Source organism: Paralichthys olivaceus, chromosome 2 (assembly GCF_024713975.1).
Source record: "Paralichthys olivaceus isolate ysfri-2021 chromosome 2, ASM2471397v2, whole genome shotgun sequence".
NCBI lineage: Eukaryota > Metazoa > Chordata > Actinopteri > Pleuronectiformes > Paralichthyidae > Paralichthys > Paralichthys olivaceus.
This window is the reverse complement of record NC_091094.1, coordinates 28,370,395-28,381,274: the sequence shown is the minus strand read 5'-3', so window position 1 is coordinate 28,381,274 and position 10,880 is coordinate 28,370,395. Positions and strand designations below refer to the sequence as shown.

General features: G+C 39.2%; 1 protein-coding gene across 1 annotated transcript; it reads right to left on the bottom strand.

Moving 5' to 3' along the window:
- Window positions 1-2,922: 2,922 nt before the first annotated feature.
- LOC109644158 (uncharacterized) lies at window positions 2,923-10,709 on the bottom strand. The gene is made up of 5 exons (XM_069513906.1): window positions 9,472-10,709; window positions 9,048-9,166; window positions 8,201-8,623; window positions 7,193-7,603; window positions 2,923-6,752 (listed from the first exon to the last, which is right to left on the bottom strand). The coding sequence occupies exons 1-4, from the start codon at window positions 9,509-9,511 to the stop codon at window positions 7,484-7,486; spliced, it is 702 nt and encodes a 233-aa protein (XP_069370007.1). The 5' UTR covers window positions 9,512-10,709; the 3' UTR covers window positions 2,923-6,752; window positions 7,193-7,483.
- Window positions 10,710-10,880: the final 171 nt, after the last annotated feature.

Here is a 10,880-nt window from a genome sequence, read left to right as displayed (position 1 = left end):
TTTCTCATCAGAGAAGTCAGAGGATTTTCAAAGGAGGTGACACACACATTCAAGTGAGCACATGAAGGATCTCTACAGCTTGAGCTCATCGATCTGGGGGGAAATGCTGCATTAAGAGAGCATTTTGAGGCAACTGACCCTACTACCTTCTGGCTTCAGACTGTGTCTGAGAGTGTATTCCCTGCTTTAACTAAAGTAGCACTGCACACCTTGACTATGTTTGCATCGACTTACAGCTGTGAGTCAGCTTTTTCCACCATGAACATAATCACAAGCAAGTACCGTTCTATGCTCACCAATGAACACCTACATGTCTGCATGTGAATGGCACTGACTCCCTTCCAACCCAGATTTAAATCACTGGCAGGGCAGTCACATGCCAATTTATCTCATTAAGAGAAAGAGAAAGATGTGAAAAGTTCTGTTTTCATTTTTTTCCTAAAAGAGACATTTTTTATTATTGTTTTCTGAAAATGTTGAGCTGTTTTACTTGAAAAGTAGGCCTTCAGTTTCTTTATAGGCCTCTTTAATTTAAGAAAAAAAAGAGAAAAATGTTTAGTCAATGCTCTGTTTTCACTTGTTTTGTTCCAAAAAGAAACACTTTTTATGTATTATTTTCTGAAGGTGTTGACTTTTTTACTTGAACTTTAGGCCTTCAATTCTGGGACCTCTTTAATTTAAGTTTAATTTAATTTTTTGCTTTATTTATTTTATTCTGAGCTCAAATACAGGCCTTAAATTTATTTGCCTGGGACTACTTTTATTTATGGTAAAAGAGCTAGCTATGCACTCTGTTAAAGGTTTCCTGCCTTGACAATAAATATTATTGAAACCATATGAAAATGTTAACATAGGGGTAGGCTAGACACAATAAGACACAAGCTGGACTTCGGTTCGGACCTTTTACTTGGAGGAAATTTTAGTAACTGGACCTCGGTGACTTTTAAATGAATACCCCTGTTCTAGACTTTTTCACTGGCCTTCCCCCATCAAATGGTAACTCAGTCATCCTCACATTAATTGATAGATTTTCCAAAGCTGCTAACTTCATTCCTCTCTCCAAGCTCCCATCCTTCAGGGAAACGGCGGACCTACTGGTTTCCCATGTGTTCCATCTGCACGGCATACCCATTGACATTGTGTCCGACAGGAGACCCTATGTTTACATCCCAGGTATGGAAAGCCTTCTGTTCAGCTCTTGCTATCAATGTCAGTCTTTCTTCTGGATATCATCCCCCAGTCCAACGGCCAAACCCAAAGATTTTTTATGTATTAAAGTCTTGCTTTGTTTTAGTCATATCTGTACATGTATTTTAAACATGTTTAATAAATCATATTAAATGACCTAAATGTGTTGATTTCTCATTTTGAGAATTATTTGAGATCTCATCTTCATTTACCTTTCAGTTTTTTGTTTTATATTTGTATATCCATTATAAACAAAAACTCTCTTGGATTAATACGCTAGACCAAACAGGAAGTCGGCCATTTTTGACCAATTACACGTGTTGTATTTGAAACAAACTTCTCCTAGAGCTTTCATCAGATCAACTTTAACGCCATAAAAAGGGATTTATTATAACTCCTCTGTGCATTGTCCAAACAGCCTCAAAACCCATTCACACGATCACAGTGAAAATGTTTTATCCTTTGAGGCACTGCTGCTGGCTACTTTACAATGTACACCTCAAATGAGCTCAGACAAGCTATAAGAACATGGTCAGAATTTTGACATTTCCTCAAACCATGTAAAATTGAGTTGCAGCGAAGGGTAATTCTTCGACAAAGGAGACAAAGTTGTCATAACTCCACTGTGCATTGTCCAATTGACATCAAAATGTAAACCAATAATCAGAGTCCATGCCTGAACAGCTAAGGGTCATGGTGCCACCAACTGAATCACCATGAAACAGGAAGTAGTGTTTAACTCCACTGTACATTGTCCAATTGGTCTCAAATTGGTCAGGCTTCATCAGAGCCCTGACCTGAAAGGATCTATTAGTCTGTATGTATTGATAGGCAAAGGGACGTAAGCCTCGTTTTACAACTTTAAATTCGATTTACATAGAAGTATCACCATGTGGTCTGCACTTGATGGCATGGACCATGATGTGTGATTGGTGGGCTTGGTTTCGCAGTTGTGTGACGGATGCTGGAAGTGAAGCGTTTATCCTTCCCACGGTGCGCAAAATGCATATAACACACAGCCGTTTATTGGGGTCCCCCCCTGCCCTCCCCGGCAACTGATTCAGGTCCTTCAGGTGCTCGGGCCCGCTCAGGGATGCTTCGCAGCCCTTGTTTTTATTAACATTGAACATATCACATGTCTGAATGTCTGAATGTCTGAATTGGACTGAAATTAGCACTGCAATTTACAACATACATGCGATACATGCAGTTAAGGTAAGTTTTTTGAGATGTGTTCTACATACAGACAGACATAACTAAAACGTAATTACATTTGTATGTAGATGGATGATTTTCAGTGAAACTTATATCTGAACATTTTGATTTTAGATTGGAACACGCAGGTTATTGGGAAAGTGGCTTCAAAAGAAACATTAGAGTCTCAACAAATATATAGCACAAACTATTTCAGAAAATTACATCAAAACTCATATTTTATTTTATGTACAGCAATCCATTTACATATTAAATAACACTATAATAGAATGCTTTGATATAGCTTTCAATAAAACAAATAGGGAAAAAGAAATCCATCTTTTTTGTTTCTATTTTCATGTTTAAAAAGAGGAAGGAACATCCACCTTTCCAAAATGGGTCAATAAGGAGAAAATTATCTAGAAACAGAGAGGTGACAGCACAATCGTAGCTTCTAAAGGAGGAAAACCAGAAGAAATCAAAAGAAAGGTGGATAGCATGTGTCAGGCCTGGACTAGAAGGAGGACTCAGATGCAGAGGTTTGACTGTTAATTCAAGCTTTATTGTGAACCCTCTTTGACCCCTCTGACAGAGTGACCCAAAATAACAGGCTATGAAATGAAGCAGATCAAATGAAGAATTTTCCAAAATTAGGCAGGAAGATAATTCTTTCAATAATAAAAACCCGTCACGGAGTGACAGAGGGAAAAACAAAACAACAAGAAAAAAGAGAAATGTATGAAACAGAAAATCACTCCACTTGGAGGAAAACAGAAAAAAGGGCTAAGAACTATAAACTCAACACACCCCCTAATTAGGAAAACAAAACTCGGTTCAAAAAAAGACCAAATGAAAACGTACTCCTAAAAAACTGAGGCTCTACTACTCACTACGAACTTAACTAGACCAAAAAATCACTCCTAGGCTGAGAGACAACATGAACTGTGGCGACTGGCTGGGGTGCATGGACGAAACAGTACACTCAGGCACAAGACAAAGGGAGACGCAGACTATAATACACATGAAGGTAATGCAACAGGTGGACATGATTAGAAAATCAGAGCGGTGACACATGAGGGAGGGCAAGTGACCTCAAACGAAAGGAGAGTTAATTTTCTAAATAAAACAGGAAGTCACGAGACAAAAACCCAAGACAAACCTCACCGTGGTGTTACATTATCTTAATATCATTAATGGAGGGTGTGAAGCTGGAAATTGGAGATGTGGATACAAACAGACCTGGCTTCCACAGGATCCACCATAAACAGCAATGCCAAATTCTTTTTACACTCATTTTTTGGCACCTCTCCAGCTACCAGTCCACCTCTCATCCTTTGGTCCATGCTGGACTTGAACTGGCCACCCTCTGGTTCCCAAGCTAGGTCTCTATGGACTAGGCTGCTGCTGCCCAACAGCTGAAGAACCAGCAGCCCTTAAATCTGTTACATTTCTTTCTAATGTAACTCCAAAGACGTTGCTTCTTCTTCTTCTTCTCCTCATCCAGCCCTTTCTTTTGCTCTTCCACTTGTTTCTTGTACTCAAGGAGTTCCTTTTCCTCCTCCTCCATTCGTTTCCTCTCCTCATCAAGCTCTTTCTCTTGCTCGTTGAGTTGTTTCTTGTTCTCATCAAGTTCTTTCAACTCTTCCTCCATTAGTTTCCTCTGCTCATCAAGCTCTTTCTTTTGCTCATTGAGTTGTTTCTTGTTCTCCTGCAGTTCCTTCTCTTCCTCTTCCATTCCCCTCCTTTTCTCTTCCAGTTGTTTCTTTTCATCATTGAGTTGAGAGAGATTTTCCTCCTCATACTTCTGCCACTCACTTGTGGCCTGCGTGAGCCTCTCGGACAGACCCTCCTCCTTGGTCTCAAGGATGGAGACCTCTATCCCATTTCTTGAGATGGTGTCATTCACATTTTTAGAGCTGTTAATCCTCATAGCCTTTAGCTGATTGTTTTTCTTTCTTTCCGTCTTTCCTTTCCCCTTGGTGGCGATCGTGTCATCAGAACGGGACTGCTTCTCACTGGTCAACAGAAACTGTTCAGGACCATTTATCCTATCAGCCTTCTCACGATTGATCTTCTGTCTCTCTTTCTTTGCTTTCCACTTGTTGGTGATTGTGCCATCAGGTGGAGCTTGTAGTTCATCACAACGTGGAAGGCCCTTATGGTCCTTTATGGCTTTAAATCTCGGGCGTTTTGGCATGATCTCTTTTGTAAATTGCAGCAGAGTGATATTTCACAATACGTCTGAATGAACCAGGTCTGTCTAATGCACAGGTAATGCACAGAGTGACTGAATGCATAACAAATGGCTCTTTATTACGTGGACCTCCTTTGAAGTACCAATTGGTACCAACGATCTTCCTAAATAGTCATACCTTTAATCCCTTTATGACCATGAACTGATCTTCCAAGATTTTTAATAAAAGATTCTCAAGATTCAATTCTGCATTAAGCAGCTTTTGTCAATATTTTTACTATTAAGTGAAAGATGTAAGGGGTTGTGGCACCATGTAATGCTTATCAGTTCAATGTTCTATATGACAAAGTAAAATTTGGAAAATGTTATTATATTTATTCATTAAAAACTTTCTTTCAGTTATTCCCTTTAACCTCCTTGTGTCCTCGTGTTTTGTGGAACAAACCGGGAGATATCTGCTCAAAGTGGTTTTTATTAATATTGAATATATCACATGTCCGAATTGGACTGAAATTAGCACTGCAATTTACAATATACATGTGATGTGTGAAGCAGTTAAGGTAAGTTTGTGAGATGTGTTCTACATACAGACAGACATAACTAAAACGTAATTAAATTTGTAGGTGGATGGATGATTTTCAGTGAAACTTATATCTGAACATTTTCAGATACAATGGTGGCATTTCATAGTTATACTGAAAGAGTGTTAGTATAATTATGATTTTAGATTGGAACACACAGGTTATTGGGAAAGTGGCTTCACAAGAAACATTAGAGTCTCAACAAATATATAGCACAAACTATTTCAGAAAATTACATCAAAACTCATATTTTATTTTATGTACAGCAATACCATTTACATATTAAATAACACTTTCATAGAATGCTTTGATATAGCTTTCAATAAAACAAATAGGGAAAAAGAACTCCATCTTTTTTGTTTCTATTTTCATGTTTAAAAAGAGGAAGGAACATCCACCTTTCCAAAATGGGTCAATAAGGAGGAAATTATCTAGAAACATACAAGAGAGGTGACAGCACAATCGTAGCTTCTAAAGGAGGAAAACCAGAAGAAATCAAAAGAAAGGTGGATAGCATCTGTCAGGCCTGGACTAGAAGGAGGACTCAGATGCAGAGGTTTGACTGTTAACTCAAGCTTTATTGTGAACCCTCTTTGACCCCACTGATCAAATGAAGAATTATCCAAAATTAGGCAGTAAGATAATTCTTTCAATAATAAAGAACCGTCACTCCATGACGGAGGGAAAAACAAACCAAAACACTGCAAAAATGAATAGTTTTAATATATGAAATAAATACTTGGTTTGAGCAGATATAGACTAAAATTAAGTGAAATAATCTGCCAGTGCAGTAAGATAATCACACTTGGTAAGATTTCTTGAAATAAGAAAAAATAAATACATATTAGGCAAGTGAGAAATATCTTAAAATAAGTAGTGAAACACTCGTTCCAAGTACTGTATGCAAGTCAAATAATCTCCAAACTAGCTTTTCAATTCTTATTTCACCTTTTGTTTCTTACTCAAATTGAGTGAAAAAAACATAATTCCAGATCTGCTTAAGAAGCTGATTCTTCTTAATTCAAGAGTTATGATTAGCTTTTATCTTAAATCAATACATTTAAAATCATACACAGAGAATATTGTTAACAGCATTTATTTAAAGTGCTTGCAGAATTCCTGCAGATTCCTTACAATGTTTACTATCATTATAACATGTTTGCAAAATCAACCTCTGAAACTCAGAGGTAACAGAGGCTATAACCTCATTATCTTTGATAACAATGAAATATCTCAATCTCATTATATGAGACAGAACATGGTAGTCAAGGAAAAACTATGCATGAGCAAAAATAGACAGCAAGCTTCCATTCTTTAAAACATCACCAAGACGATTATGAAGTTTACATGCTGGACAGACATTCATGCCAGGCAAAGAAATCATGAAAATAACTTGTGCCTCAGTCACTGTTTAAAGAGTGTGTGCCACTAAACACTTGGGACATTTTAGACAATGAATTCTTAACAAAATATGAACAAACTCACCTGAAGGACATGAAGCAATGCCTCACTGGCCTGTCCCATCTTCTTAGGTGGTGCAGACTGTGAGGGGAAGAGTGTGGGTAGTGCCCTGAACAAGGCAATGTTGGATTCCACTAGAACAGAATAAACACGTTTTAGTTCAAAGTTAGCCAGCATCTATGAGTTTTTGGTTGTTTGTTGTAACCTTTATTTATTCAGGGTAAGTTTACTGAGACTCTCTTTTGCAGGAACGCCCTGAGCACATTCACACAGTTACACACTCATACCTGGAAGCTGCCCAGTACAACCACAGTCTTCACTGCCAGCCACTGAGCAGTTGCTCAGGTGGTAATGAGGGAGGGACAAGTGCTGTTTTTTCACTTTCCCCACCCAGATTGATCCTAACCTTTAGGCCACCACTGCCCCATGGTTATGGTGAGGTAATAGAAAATGCTTTGCAATGAACAACACTGTCATTCTTTTATCATTTAATCAGCGTTATGCATTGACAAGAGTTCTATTAATTGTGTCTGTTGAAACAGCTACATGTATTAAAGACAGCAAAATGACTTACCTGCACCCAGGCTCATGGGTGGCTTCAACACTTTCCTCCAAACACCATAAAACTGCACCATGGAGCAGAAGTCGGCCCGTCTCTTCTTTACTTCATTTATGAACTTGCTGTTGTCCTTAGCCAGAATCCGCCGCAGCTCATCCATCACCTGCAATGCAAATAAGTGTTAAAATCTGCAACAATGCTAGCTTTGTGGAGAAGCCAAAAACAACAAGTGCATCACTTACATGATGACACTCTTTGCTGGTCTGTCCTCTTCTTTCAGAATGCCACTGTCAATGAAGGCTCTTCTTAATTGAAACTCAAGGTCAAGGATCTGGCAGACAGCCTCTTGGTTGGGTTTTGGTTTCTTGTACATCTCCTGCAGAGTCTTGTAATGCCTGGCCTGTGCTGCCAGACTATCTTTGTCCGCTAAAAGGAAATACAAATCAGCAACAGGTATTGGACATGTCATCTGAGTGATACGACAGGTTTAAGCCAGCAAACATAACATTTTGATTGTTGTACTTTAATTTTTACACAATGGAATCAAATAAGTGAAAATACTGTCACATCACAATACATCAAAGCCTAATCATAACTTCAATGTAAAGTTTAAATACCTGTAATATATCATTATATACAAAACTATGATAGTATTACCTAGCCTTCGTGTCCATCATTATTGCCAAAATTACACATTTTCACTCACCTGAACTGTCGTCTTCAGAACTGCCCCTAGGTGGCAAAAGAATTGTTGATCCACCACTTGAGTCTGCATCCTAATCTTCTCCCTGGTCACTTGGAGAGAAGTCAATGTGACGTCTTTTGGTTGAACTGCTTCTCTCTGGTCTTGGCCCCTTCCTCTTCTGTGGGGACTTCACATTCAGAATTCTCTTCTGAAGATAACTGTACATGCTCATCTGTGGTGAAAAAAGCCACTTATTGAAAAAATATTTTGAATATCACATAACTTTAAAAAAAATAACTTTTCAAGAAGATAATATGGCTAAAATTGTCATCACTTACATGTTTGATGGGTTCATCTTTATCCTGTAGCATGGGATAATACTCCACTAGTCTCTTAGCCATTGCGGTGACCTCATGCTCTGAAGGGTACCGGAGCTCCTCTCCTTGGTGACTTGCTCTCAAGATTGAAATCATGCTGGTAACAGTGTTCCTCACCAGCCTGCATCTCAGCTCTTTGGACATGGCAGATTCCCCCTCTCTACCAGTGCAGGCCATCTCAAAATGGTGCTTACGAGCTGGTTCCAACTCAGTGTCTGTGTAGATCACATATTCTGGAGGACTAGGAAGCTGTAGGGTTTTCTTTGGGGTTTTCTTCAACACAGGAGTGGATGTGTGGGGGGATACTGGAGGTGATCCTTGAAGTGATGACACAGTTACTGTTTCACCTGGGCCAGCTTTGTCTGGTAAAGTGGCATTCTCATCCTCAGAAAAAAAATCAAAACACAATTATTACAAGGTGAATGACACAATTAGAAACAACATGTTACGGTTTAGGTAACTGGACCCTGATGCAGACAGACACAAAAACTAGTGCAGTAAAACAAAAACTAGTTTATTAACTCACGGAGGCACCACAGGAACACAGGGCATGGACACAGACGAACCAACAAAGGACAAAACCGGGAAAACGCTGAGGTCAAATACATGAGGAAACGAGACAGAGGTGGGGCAATCGCATACACGTGAGACACACAAGGTACTCACAGAGGAGGGACAAGACATGGAACTTCAAAATAAAACAGGACATGGACAAGGAATTGGAGACAAACCATGGCACAACATGTGTTGTGCTAGGTTTTTTTTTTTTAGAAACAAAACAAAACAAAACAAGTAGGCAAACACTGACCTCTTGGCTAATAAGAGTCCACAGTTGTTTCCTCCTGAGAAAGTTCTCTGGCCCAGGAAAAAGGTCTCTTAAATCATCCCGACTGAGGGTGTGGAGTAAGGCCTCATCTATGTTGGCAGCTGTAAACAAAGTCAAATCATTAACAAACCTTTTAGAATTAAAAACCATATACCATTTATTACCTATACATTTAGCACTACTCAACTTGACAAGGTAAATAAAGTCCAATTGCAGTGTAAGTGTTATTCCATCTATTATCTAAGAATAAATCTAAATAAAAAAATAGTCACTTGGAGTTTTGAGATAGCAAAATAGCTGAAATACATTTTGTTTCTGAGATCAGTATCATCATTCATAATCAATAATTCAGTTAAATGGTAATACACATCAATATTATGTAGCATGCAGCAACACCTAAACATACCATTTAGAACTGAAACAGTAACATCATCCAATTCCTCCATGATGTTAAGGCCCTTTTAGTTGCTCCTGGAAGGCACGAAAAAACATCACAAGTCATGGACAGGTAAAGTTGGATCACTCTAGATCAGTTTTTCAGTCTTTCAGCCGTCAAAAGTGACACAGAATCTGACACCTGGATGAGCTGCAAGGGTGACTGCGCAAAGGCTAAATTCAATATCAGGAAATGACAAACAATAAGGCAAACAGTAACTTAAATGTCATTATTCAACCATTTACCACCATAGAGCTACTCCAGCTTAGCTAGCCTTGGCTATGATGAGGAGATATTTTAAAATATACTTTCTCATAAACTCTTTGTTCACCGATTCAAAACGATTACAGTGTTTCCCCTACCCGCCCCCCTTGCAAAACGGGAGAATCTCGGAGCCAACTATTTACATTTTACATCTTTCATTCAAATAAGCTAACGTAGCTGCCACAGATGTTTATTTTCATCTATGAGACCTATATTTATCTTACAACACGAAGCTATCCAGCCCACGTGTAATCTCCAACAAGCTGCAGGTGAATCAATCGGCTCGTGTTCTTCTACCGGTATGACGGCGAAGTTTTGACCGCAGATCACCTCAGCAGACCGGCTGGGCTGCTCCGCCGCTCCGCTACAGGTGCGGCCGGTCTGGACTTCGTCGGAGCAAATGTGCAAACAAGCGTTATTTGGATAAACTGGCGGCACAACGAGGAACTGAACGGAGACTTTCTCACACGAAGAAGCTTTAAAACTTGATGTTTCCGGCGCTATAGTCATTGAAAACAGAGTTACGGCGGTTTGAAGTGAGCTATGACGTTAGCGAGGCGAGGTTCACTTCCTGTTTACAAAATAAAAGCGCAAATTCTACCCTCATGGTTTTCTTCATAATAAAAGACAACGGGTGTTTTATTTGTTTCACAGACTGCGGTGACCTGGTCGCTTCATGTGTATTAGCTCCATTCCTCGCGAGTCACTGTTGCTTTTAATATATCCACATTCATAGAGCACATGATAAAAATAAAAAATATCGCGAAGAATGTATCAACAACGTTTTAAATTAGTCGCAGGAGAGAAGCACAAGAAAACACTTCTAACCATGTTGTAGCACCCAACCTGCAAGGTCCTCTAACATTAGCTAAGTTAGCTAGCTGGATTTCAGATTGAGGAGACCGATTTATTCATTGATACGGCCGCAGTTTTCGCGATGAGTGGAGTAAATGTGAAGAGTAAAACTGTAACGTTATTGTAAAATGTATTGTATAAAGTTGTTTTCTCCTTAGCAGCAGAATCCAGTCCAGATAGCCTGTAGTTCTCCCAACCGTCACAGGGCAGACGTGACCACATGAGGGTACTGAGGGGGGGTGTTGGTGCAGACCATGTCA

Bases quoted from the DNA above. Each gene is read 5' to 3' on its own strand.
- LOC109644158 (XM_069513906.1), bottom strand. From the start codon at position 9,511: ATGGAGGAATTGGATGATGTTACTGTTTCAGTTCTAAATG. The intron at 9,167-9,471 runs GTATGTTTAGGT...CTTTGTTTACAG, and splicing joins TACTGTTTCAGTTCTAAATG to CTGCCAACATAGATGAGGCC. The intron at 7,604-8,200 runs GTAAGTGATGAC...ATTTCCTTTTAG, and splicing joins AAGATGAACCCATCAAACAT to CGGACAAAGATAGTCTGGCA.